This window comes from Lithobates pipiens, unplaced genomic scaffold (assembly GCF_037356315.1).
Source record: "Lithobates pipiens isolate NorthernLeopardFrog02 unplaced genomic scaffold, aLitPip1_a1.2 Scaffold_16, whole genome shotgun sequence".
Taxonomy (NCBI): Eukaryota; Metazoa; Chordata; class Amphibia; order Anura; family Ranidae; genus Lithobates; species Lithobates pipiens.
Window position 1 is genome coordinate 549,055,145 of NW_027507748.1, and position 12,496 is coordinate 549,067,640.

The 12,496-nt window shown below is 46.0% G+C and overlaps 1 protein-coding gene across 1 annotated transcript in view; it reads right to left on the reverse strand.

Moving 5' to 3' along the window:
- PA2G4 (proliferation-associated 2G4) overlaps positions 1-6,066 on the reverse strand; it is a 45,492-nt gene extending 39,426 nt beyond the window's left edge. Inside the window, exon 1 of the mRNA XM_077483410.1 lies at positions 5,850-6,066. Within this exon, the coding sequence (XP_077339536.1) occupies positions 5,850-5,937 (88 nt within the window). The 5' untranslated portion in view covers positions 5,938-6,066. The remainder of the gene's footprint in view (positions 1-5,849) is intronic.
- Positions 6,067-12,496: the final 6,430 nt, after the last annotated feature.

Sequence of the window (12,496 nt, forward strand, 5' to 3'; positions counted from 1 at the left end):
GCCGTCCCCTCGTCCGGGATCGCTCCCGAACGAAAACCGACCGCCGCAGGCACCGGGCGGGGGCCCGATCGGGCCCCCGACCCGCGGGAGGCAAAGCACGTACATGTACGTGCTTATGCCTGCCCGTGCCATTCTGATGACGTACATCGGCGTGAGGCGGTCGGCAAGTGGTTAACTGAGCAGAGGTCAAAAACAAAGCTCATGTACAAAAGGTTTGACAAGAAAAGAATGTATATTGTATAGAGCAGGACAGGGGACTCAAGTATACAAAAAGATTAAAGTGGTTGTAAACGGCTCACACAGGTCCCTCTCCTGTCACCTTTTTTTCTCTGTGTCTTGTAAACGTGTCAGCATTGATGCATGCTGATAGATGAATGAAGTAGCAGACAAATGACACTCAATGCCAGTTCATACCAGTGCGTGGTGCAAGATTGCATGCGATTTGCATAGCAGTGCAAATCACATGCGATGTCCGTGTAATGCGATTTCAGCCAGATAGTATGTCAGAATTCACATTGTATTTGGACCAAACTCACACAGGACCAGATTTTTGGTCCGCACCAGAATCAGATCGCATGGGTGTTCAACCCATGAAATCTAATTCCTGTCCAAACTGTCAGTTGGCAGTACGATATGAGAGCTGAAATGCGGGGTGTCCTTAACATTGTATTGATTGGGGTGTAATTAACATTGTGAACTGCCTTGCGAGTCTGGTGTGATACAGGAACCCGCAGTGGAGCCGCAGGGTACTGCATCGCCAAGTGTGAACCCGGCACTTAGAGCTCTCAATTGAGACCAAGCCCATACCACTGCAGTGACAGGCTGTCAGGAACAGGTCGGCAACGGCTGGCTGTGCAAGCAGCTGTGACCACTGACAGCCCGTCATTCATGGGCTTGGCAGCCACTATCTGCACGCAGCTGCCGGCCCCAAAGCAGGAATTAGAACAGGGACATGCAATTAGCAGACCTCCAGCTGTTGCAGAACTAAAATTCCCATGAGGCTTGGCAAGATTGACAGCCAGAGGCATGATGGGACTTGTAGTTTTGCAACAGCTGGAGGTCTGCTAATTGCATATCCCTGAATTAGATTCCTGCTGCTGGGATGTGCAGTGTGGCAAAACACTCATGCAAAAAGGTGACTAAAGGAATTTTAAATGATGTACCTTACTCCGCCCTCTATCTTGCACAACTGGTCCTCTGCAGCCTCTTCTCTAAAGCATTCCCAGGCACATTTCCTCCCTCACATACAATGCAGGACCAATAGCCCTGAATTGTACTTGATGACACTCTGGGGCAGCCCACAGAGAGGAGCAAGGGGTGCGTCAAGTATTACAGCCTCTTCCGCTGACCCCTAGAGTTAAGGGGTCGACTCCCTGCAAAACATGTAAGGGGTCCGCCGCATAGGGTTTTTTTACCCTCATCCAGGGGATGGGCATTAACCCTTTTGCTGCCAGAGCAGTTTTTGCACATTAAAAAAAAAAAAAGAATTTTAGGTCTGAAGATTACATAAAACCCCCAAACACATTTTCTGAAAGCAGACACCCTAGAGCAGTGATGGCGAACCTTGGCACTCCAGATGTTTTGAAACTACATTTCCCATGATGCTCAACTACACTGCAGAGTGCATAAGCATCATGGGAAATGTAGTTCCAAAACAACTGGGGTGCCAACGTTCACCATCACTGCCCTAGAGAATAAATTAGTGGTAGATCAATTTTTTATGCCACACGATATTACCGCAAAGGTTTGGGAAACGTAAAATTTCAGTGAAAAACCAAGCGCAATAAACTACCCAAATCTTTGGTAAAATATAAAAGACAAGGCTGTGCCGAGAAAAGAGAGAGATACAGAACATGTCAAACTTAAAATTTGTGCCCACCCGTGAGATAAAAAAATATATATATATAAAAAGGTACTGAAGTTTAATAGGCAACACTTCAAAAGTCCCCTATAGGTCATCGGTTTGGTGTTACAGAGGTCACGCCAGCGCGTGCTATAATATGCAACGCGCATTACAATAGACATTTTCACGAGTAGGCGCATGCATATGTGTATAGTCTTACACTGCTCAGACAGGAATAAAATACAACCAAGGGGGGTCTCAAAATTTTCTAAACAAAGAGCCAAATTTACTGTTCTTCATACTTTAGGAGGGCTGGAGTGTGGCCACTGGGAGTACAAAATGTCCTGCCAATGTTCGGATCAGAGAAATAGTACCCCATTATTGGTGCCAGTCAGGGGAATAGCACGCCAAAGGCCAGAGAGAAGGGCAAGTAAAGGACCACAGTTTGGAGACCACTGGTCTAAGGGATCACACTGGTGGTGTTAAAACCTGTTTACAGGACATTCCTAAATGCATATAATGATTTTTCAATGGTGTCATGCAAATATTAGGATTTAACTGAGTTTAGGTGCATTCAGTTCAATTGCAATTAGAGAAAATAGAATTCTGTGCATCCGGAATCCAATAACAAATTCTGCTAAACATGTGTGAACCCTGCCAAACCAGCTTTAAAGCAGGAACATCAGCAAAAAGTCATCTGGGAAGCATACAATTATTTGTACTTCCCAGACAACTTATCCTGCCTTTAGAAAAGCTAAATTGCAGGAGTGCCAGTACGAATGAGGGCCAAAAAATAAAAAACAATTAATCCCTAGGTGGTCATGCTGCACTTAGATTACTATTGGTTACCTAAAAAAGCATTAGCCACACAACTAGCATTATGTTACAGATAAGCTGTCAATGAAGGACTTCAGCTCAAGTAATAAAAATTGTGCCCTTTTACCTGCTAACAGGAAACATGAATGACATGTTACAGTGACTTTGACACCACCATAGAAAAAAAGGAAACAGTTTGTACCTTTCTAAAGAGAGAAAAATCTGCAGATAAGCAAAATATTTTAAGACTAAAACTGACTGGGAACCTGATTTTAAAAGTTTTGGCAATGGTGTCCAGATAGACAATGCACATCTTTGCATAGCTCCATGTTCCAGCTCCACCTTTGGTTGTGGCCACTTCTTTAAACTAAGAAGTTTCCATCACGTTTGAAAAATAAAAAAAAATAAAGAACACACACAAATTGTAATCTCAGTGGGATACCCTGCCAATGGATTGTAAAACTGTGCTCCAAAAAGGTGTGTAATGCCAAAGGCAGCTTCCAGAACGTATAGCTGCAGCATGTTCTCTATACACTCTGCTTACCAAGCAGTCATTATGCGCTTCCACAAAGAACTGGATTACACGTTACTAGAGCTGAACACTCAACCACAGTTGTGCATGAAATACCCCCCAAAAATTCAAGAGCACATTATTTCTAACTGGCTACAGGAGTGACTCATTAACATATTGGCAACAAGAGGCATCTACTTGCAGACAACTTTGTCAGCTACCTGCTAATGCAGAAAGTTTTTAAAAATTTATTTCTGGACTGAATAAAAAAAATGTGTGAACTATTTTCAGCACAGAAATGGCAAACAAAGGACTCCATGGTGCTACATCTCCTGGTAGTGCCTACCTGCCACATCAATCCTTTACTAGCAACTAGGGATGCACTGCTACCATTTTTTTTTTCTTTTCACAATGAGTACAAACACTGATACACTTTTTTTAGTACTCGCTGATACCAATTACCGATACCTAGAGCAACGGTTTTGTTTTAACTTCAGATGTCAGCAATGGTACAAAGCATTGAAGTTATTTATAAATGAAATGATTTGATTTTTTCTTTTTTTAATTTAGCGCTATTTTCAATGTGAAACGGGTAAATATGTCACTATATGTGTAAAAATATTCACTAACAAAGCAAACAAAAAAAGTAAATTATCTTTTATAAAATAGACGTGAAGAAAGAAAAATCAGGAAAATAATGATTAAACAGAGGAGAATAGGGAGTTAAGGCTGATTAGAGTAAATTAAGGGTTAAACAGAGGAACATTTCGTTCATCCCTTTGATCTGCAGATGAAGAAGCCGAAATATACAAAAAGAAACAAGGTTTCTTTTTATTTTAGTGTTTCAGGGTTGAACAATGTTGTTAATAAACATTGCCGACTGCTTTTATTTATTTTTTTGACAGCTTCAATTACCGGACTTCTTCAACACTGGGGAGACCCACTGACCACTCAAAGAACCGAGCCTGAAAGTATCGGTTTTAGGGATTGGTGGATTTGCACGAATACTGATATCAGCACCGATACTAGTATTGGTGCAACCCTACTAGCAACCCCTGCAGATCCTATATCAATATTACGATTGCCTGACAACCTCCCTCATTATTACAGTACTAGGACCTAGTGTTAGATCACCTAGGCACTGGGCACCGCATTGTGTGTTGGAAAGGGAGTGTTTCTTCAGAAGGCTACAATGGTGCATTGTGGTTGCAGGTGGGCACTGAAAAGTTATGACTGGCACTGCTGGCTACCCTTTACACCAGGGTAAAGAGCGTGTTAAACAAAAAGCCCTGTGTGCGATTCCCCCCCCCCCCAAAAACATCACTAGCATTAATTGGAGTGTCTGGAGCCAAGGCAGCATGCATGTCGACACCACCCACTACCTTGTGGGCGCGCTCTTGAGTCCAGCATTCGGTTTCAATAGACGCCGAATGCAGGACTCGGTCCCGTCATTGAATTTGATTGACAGCAGCGGAAGCCAATGTCTGCATTGCGATCAATCTATCCAATCAACAGCCCAGAATCCCCTAGCAAAGAGACGGCGCATACCCGTGGGACAAGTTAGAGGGGTTAGGTGGGGGGCACTGACAGGTGTTTTTTTCACCTTAAAGCGGTTGTATAGTCTAACTTTTACCTACAGGCTTACCTGTAGGTAAAAAAAATATCTCCTGTATGGTTTTAGAGATATTCCCCTCGCAATGAGCCGCTGACTGCAGCGGTGCATGCAGGATTCTCGGCTAAAAGCCAGCAGATGCCGGACCCTGCCAGAAAGATCTCCTTCACGCATGCGCGGGAGTGACGATAGTGCAGCTCTGGCCACTCACAGCGCCGTAGCCGTGATACCCAAAAGACATTGGGTGAGATGTCAGGCCTCATTCTAAGGTAAGTATTTCATAATGAGCTAGTATGCACCGACCTATCCCTCGCAGGTCTGAAAAAAAAGTCAGTGGGTTTACTCCCGCTTTAACGCATAGGAAGCATGAAGGTAAAAAATAAAATAAAAATAAAAAAAACACAAACCTTTACAACCCCTTTAACCAGGTCTGATCTAAATAAATCTGAGCGTTCCCCCATCCACACAATAGAGGAACCCTTCCGCATCCTCTACCGACAATGGGGACTACACTGATCAGTGCCGCCAATGACTGCCTGCAGTGCTGATCAACGTACAATCGTCCAAGTCTGTTGGAGAGCGATCAGTCCATTCCATGAACTTCTGTGGAGTGGGAACAGCCACAGATGTCTGGATTTCACCTCATCTATGGGCAGATTACAGTTATACAAGGATTGCACTATACAGTAGTAAAAACCTGACAGGGGCACTAATCCTTCCATATTAAAAGGGGGGGAAACTTTAATGTAGACTTGACTATCCCCCATGAAGTGATGGGGAGCAGCAGAGGAGCCAGTCCCCATTGTACTAGGACAGACAGGCCGGTGACATGGAGGCCATCAGGCGGGCTCCCGGCAGACACGTGGGTGCCCGCGGATGTACGGATGCCGGGGAGGCACATGGCAGGCGGGACACGTGCGCTCCGCTCTCATCCTCCCCAACCCCCCACAGCACGGAGAGCGGGCCACCGCCGGCGGAGAGAACACACCTCCGGCCGGGTCCCCTCCGTCACCCCCACCATGCCGGCCACACCGCCACCTCCCCCCCCCCTACCTCCGGACACTCACTGTTGGCAATGTCGCCCCCCATCTTGTATTTGGTGACCACCAGGTCCTCGGCGATGGTTTGCTCTTGCTGCTCATCGTCACCCGACATGTCGGCGTTCGGCGGTCTCCCCTCTGCACGGGAATTGCTGGCTGGAGCGCGCGGCGGACACACACAGCGCGAGGAGAGCTCAGGAGGCGGGAGCGCACCGCACGCGTCAGGTCGAGGGTCAGGCGGATGGGCCGCACAGGATGCCGGGTGTTGTAGTTCCCACGGGTGACAGCTGACGACCTGCGCCACCCACATTTGTGCGCTCGCGGTGTACGCTGGGAGTTGTAGTCAGGAGGCGCCCTACAGGCAGGAGGAAGCTATAATGAGTCAGAGCGGAGGGATATGTGGGGCCTGTACGAGGAGTCTGGTGGTAATCCAAGGTGACTGGTGTGGTAATCCAAGAGGCTGAGGAGGCCCCAGAGTCTGTGTAATAAGGAATGAGGGGAACTCACACAGGCCTACCACACAGGCCTACCCTCTCATAAAACACCCAGAAGAAGACTACCTGTACACTTGAAAATTTATCATGGACTTAGACTCCAGGGTTATCTATTATATGACATAATGAGGAGGACTAATCCCTGTTCTTGCCTGAAGACGTTTATAATTCAACTACAAGAAAACTAAGGATGTAGATCATGAAGAAGATAAACAGAACACAAAAGGGAATGATAATAATTGTAGTATCCTCCTAGGTAGGTTGGAAGGGTATACCCTCACCAGACACTTTATTAGGTACCTCTTGCTAGTATCAGGTAGGATTCGGGAAGGATTTTGCCTTTAGAACCACCTTAAAGCGGATTTCTGCTAATAAAAAAAAATAAACGTCAGCAGCTACAAATTGTGCAGCTGCTGACTTAATAATCGGACACTTACCTGTCCCACAGTCCAGCGATGCAGGGGAACGAAGCCCTGCTTATCTCCCTCTCCTCTCTGCAGCGCCAGCATTGTAACTGTGGGCGCCCGGCTGTGACTTCACACTGGGCACCCACTGCACGCACTGTGGCTGGCCATGCAATCATCTGGGACCTGTGAAATGATTGCCGAGAGGGAAGGGGGAGAGGTGATCTCCCTTCCGGGGCTGCGGTGCGCCGGGGGGAAGTGGGAACTAGAACCCCACAGGTACCGCCCCCCCCCCCCAAAAAAGTGACATGCCAAATGTGGCATGTCAGGGGGTCACCTCCCTTAAAGCGGAAGTTCCATTTTTGGGTGGAACACCACTTTAAGGCCCCGTTCACACCTGAGCATTTTGTAGCCTGAAGCTACAAAACGCTGGAGGGGAAAAAAATCCATTATTCTCTATGGAGATGGTGTATACTATACAGCCTGCCCTATATACTCTGCAGAAAATTGTCCCGTAGGTGTTGGTGGTACCAGAATACTAAGCCCTCGCATTTACTCTTCTTGGGCGCAGGAACGAGACCTGCTGTGAAATATTATATTAAGAATTGTAATTACATGCCCCTGTTAAATAGGGGCAGAAAAATTGGGCAGTGGTGGTGGTGCCACAACACTGTAAGCCTTCACAGTTACTCTTGTTGGGCACAGGAACGGGCTCTGCATTGAAATAGTATATCAAAAATTGTAATCATATGCCCCTATTAAACAGGGGCAGAAAATATGGGCCTTGGGTGGTGGTGCCACAACACTGTAACTCCTCACAGATACTCTTGTTGGACGCAAGAACGGGCCTGCAGGAATGCTATATGGATAAAGTGGGCCTTGAAAAGTAAGTAAATCCTCCTATTCCTCCCGCTGTTCTGCCTCAAGTGCCCTGTCTAAAGCCCCATACACACGGTCGGACTTGTACAAACTTTTCCGTGGACTTTTGTACAAAGTGTGTTGTCCACAAGTTTGTATTGCATACACACGGTCGGACTTTTTGACAACAAACACGAACGTAATGACGTCACAACGTACTGACGCCGCTTCAAAAGAGGACGTTCAATGACTCCAGCGCCACCTTTGGTCAACTTCTGTATTGTAGTCTGATCGTTTGCAATGGTTCTGAGCATGCGTGTTTGTACCTTGTACAAAAGTCCGATGCTTTTGCGTACACACGGTAGGACTTTGCTCCATCGGACTTTTGTTGCCAGAAAGTTTGTCCGTTCGCACAGCCAACAAAAGTCAGATGAAAACAGAAAAAGTTTGTCCGATGGAGCGTACACACAGTCGGATGTTGCTCCAAAACAGCTAATTTGCATGTTTGTTGTCAAAAAGTCCGACCGTGTGTACGGGCCTTATGATTCCACGAAGCATGTGGTCCAACAGGAAATCTAGAGGGACAGTGTCACTGATGCATGCATTGTCGCTGCTCACCATCCTTATGGTCTCCTCAAATAGTGACAGGACAGTGCATGCATCCTTGATCAGTAGCCACTGGCGTGGCGAAAAGAAGCCAGGCTCCCCTGACTCTGTCCTGGTACCATACTCACACAGGTACGCATTGATAAAGGGAAAAGCCCTGAGGGTGGGGACTTTAAGGGCACTAACAAAAAACCATTGAAGTAAAAAATTATTTTATTGAGAATATAAACAAAGTACTGAACGTGGTCATAAATGCTGTAGAATCAAAGTATACAACAGTATATTTTGATTCTTCAGTATTCATAACCATGTTCAGTACTTTGTTTATATTCTCAACAAAAATTTTTTTTTCTTCAATTGTTTTTTGGTAGTGCCTTTAAAGAGGAAGTAAACCCTGATGAGTTTACTTCCTCTTTCATTCCCTGCAAAGGCAAAGCATAATGGACTACTATGCATCACATAGTAGTCCATTATGTGTCACTTACCTGACACAGGAGCCAGCGAAGTCACCGCTGTCCCCTGTAGTCCGGCACATCCATCTTCTCAGTGGGTCTCGCTGCTCCGCCGCTGTCATTCGGCGAAGCCACGATGACGTCACTCCCGCGCATGCACACGGGAGCCGCCACTCGCGGCATATCGGCGTTGACCATGACGCGCTCAGTGCACCTGCGCGCCGCTGTCTACGGTGCATGCGCCATTGACAGCGGTGCCTGTCTTTCGGCAAATATCTCCTAACCGTGTAGGTTTAGGAGATATTTCTTGGACCTACAGGTAAGCCTTAATCTAGGCTTACCTGTAGGTCAAAGTTGGTTGTAAGGCTTTACAACCACTTTAAAGTCACACCCTCAGGGGTTTTCCCTTTCTCGTTGTCCTTCATGGGATGTGGCTCACTGGGAAATCTGCATTATCAAGATTTTTTTTCTCAGGTACTCATTGATGGCCCTCTGCTGTGTGTGCAGCTGCTGCAGCATTACCAATGTTGGCATGTCACAAATGAGACAGTTGGTGGGCAGGTTACATTCTCTTTGAATGTCAGCCAACCGGCAGAAATTATCACAGACTTTTCTGACCTGCCTCAGGAGATTCTGTATGTCCGGGTACCTGCTCAAAAACCGCTGCACCACCAAATTCAGGATGTATGCCAAACATGGAACATGAATCATGTGTCCCTGTCGGAGGGCAGAGAGAAGGTTGGTGCCATTATTGCATACAACCATTCCTGGCTGAAGCTGGCGTGGCGTCAACCACCTCTGAGCCTGCTCCAGTGTGGCTCCTGTCCCCTAGGCAGACCAACTCAAGCACCTCATGGCATCTTTTAGCCTGACTGCTTGCGTAGCCCCTTGAACGCTCACAGAGCACCGTTTGTTCAGAGGACAAATCTGCAGAAGAGGTCATAAAGGAAGAAGGGGAGGGGGTGGAGGAGAGAGCTGAATCACCACTAGCATTTTGGACGCGTGGTGGCGGAACAAGCTCCAACAACATTGAACCCTGTCCTGCATCCTTCCCAGCTGCCAGCAGTTACCCAGTGTGCCGTGAAGGAAAGGTAACATCCCTGCCAATGCCTGCTGGACCATTAGTCAGCGGTAATATTAACCTTACTGCTGACCGCCCTGTCCAACGAGGCCAAAACATTGCCTTCCACATTCCGGTAGAGAGCCGGTAATGGCCTTCCGTGAAAATAAATGGTGTTTTGGAACCTGCCACTGAAGTACAGCACATTCCACAAATTCACAAAAGGGGGCAGCGTCTACCAGCTGAAAAGGCAGCAGTTGCAGTACTAGCAATTTGGCCAAGCTAGCATTTAGACGCTGAGCATGTGGATGGCTGGGACCGAATTTCTTTTTACGGTTCAGCAACTGGGGTAGGGAAATTTGCCTGGTAAAATCAGATGGTGGTATTGGCTGCAAGTACTTGGGACACCTATTGCTTCAACTTCATTCCTCTCAGTGCAGGTTTCTGAGAGGACTGGGGGTACAGCAGGGTTATAGATCCCAGATGAGGAGCAACGAGAGGACCGCCTTTTTCTTTGATGTGGGTTTTTCAAGTGCTGCATGGCAGGTCGTCATATGTCTGGTAAAGCATGTGGTGCCCAAGCGGCTGCTATTCTGGCCACACTTGATCCGCTTCAGGCATATGTTGTAAACAGCAATGGTGCAATCTACTGCACACGTGTTGAAAAAGGCCCACACCAAGGAACTTTTAAAAGTCAGCAGTTATCAGCACCCTGTACCTGCAGAGCTCTGCAGTGTAATGCAATAGGGTGGCTTCCTCTCTTCTCTCAGGCACCAAAGTACAGTCAGTGACCTCATCTTCCCCTCCCTCCTTGTCACTGGAACAAATTTGGCAGTATGCTGCAACTGGGGGAACATGATTGCCAGTTACTTGTCCTTCTGTGGCACCCCCTTTCTTTAGGCTCATGTTACTCCCTTCCTCAACCTGGGAACCAACATCGGAGCCTTCAAATCTCTGCGCATCCTCCAGCAGCATGTACTTGACTCTGTGGTTGAATAATTCTTGGGACTCGTCCATGCATGATGGTGGGGCTATGGAAGGAGTGACTGTGGACAAGGAGCCAGTGGAATAGGCCGCTTTGGCAGCTGCGTTGGAGGGTAAATTACTCTGAGCCTGGGTGGAGGAGGGTGAGGATGGCTTTGTTATCCACTCCACCAATTCTTCTGCATGTTGTGGCTCAATAACATGGCCAGCAGCAGAAAAAAAGGTAAAGCATGCCCCACTGCCACCTGCAGAGAATGCACCATGTCCATGACCACCACTGTTGACTGTAGACACAGAGGCTGCTTGCCCTCTTTTAGTGGCCTGTGAGCATCTGCCTCTCCTTGGTGGCCTTCTGTATATGATGTATTTTTTTTTTTTGCAACACCATACTGCACTGTATTAGAAACTGTACACACTGTATTAGATACTGTGTATACCACCTGTACTTTATTAGAAACTGTACTAGAGCTGCACTGTATTATGTACTGTGTACACCACCAGAAGTGTAGTAGAAACTGTACACACTCTATTAGATACTATGTACACCGCCTGCACTGTATTAGCAACTGTACAACGGCTGCACTGTATTGTATACTGTGTATATGAGGCACAGTAGAAACTGTAGATACTGTGTACACCGCCTGCACTGTATTATGCCACGTACACACAATCGGAATTTTGGTTGGAAAAAGCTCTGATAGTTTTCCCGAAGGAATTCCGATAGGATTTCGCTCAAGCTGTTTTGCATACACACGGTCACACCAAATTCCGACCGTCAAGAACGCGGTGACGTGCAACACGTACGACGGGACTAGAAAACGGAAGTTCAATACCCAGTAGCCAATATCTTCCATCTCCTAGTTGAATCTGAGCATGCGTGAGTTTTAACGCATCGGAATTGCATACACAGGATCGGAATTTCAGATAGAAAGTTTTTCCGTCGGAAAAATTGAGAACATGTTCTCAAATGTTTGCTGGCAGGAATTCGGCCAGCTAAGTTCCAATGAGCATACACATGGTCACATTTTCCGATGAAAAGCTCTCATCGGTCTTTTGCTGGCCGAAATTCCGATCGTGTGTACGCAGCATTAGAAACTGTACTACGGCTGCACTGTATTGTGTACACCATCAGAAGTGTAGTAGAAACTGCACACACTGTATTAGATACTGTGTACACCACCATAAAAGTAGTAGAAACTGTACTATGGCTGCACTGTATTGTGTACTGGGTACACCACCAAAACTGTACACACTGTATTAGATACTGTGTACACCGCCTGCACTTTATTAGAAACTGTACTACAGCTGCACTGTATTGTGTACTGTGTACACCAGAAGTGTAGTAGAAACTGTACATACTGTATTAGATACTTTGTACACTGCCTGAAGTGTATTAGAAACAAGAGATTGTATATATATTAACCACTTCAATACAGGGCACTTAAACACCTTCCCGCCCAGACCATTTTTCAGCTTTCAGTGCTCTCACAATTTGAATGACAATTATTCTGTCATGCAACACTGTATCCAAACAAATTTTTTTCTCATAATTAGAGCTTTCGTTTGGTGGTATTTAATCACCGCTGTTTTTTTTTGCGATATAAGCGGGAAAAAAACGAAAAATTTGAAAAAAACAACAATTTTTTTTTTTAGTTTCTATTGTAAAATGTTGCAAATAAGTAATTTTTCTTCATAAATTTGGGCCAAAATTTATACTGCAACATATCTTTAGTAAAAATAATCCAAATTTAGTGGATAGTATCTAGTTTGTGTGAAAGTTATAGAATCTACAAGTTAGGGTGCAAATCACTGAAAA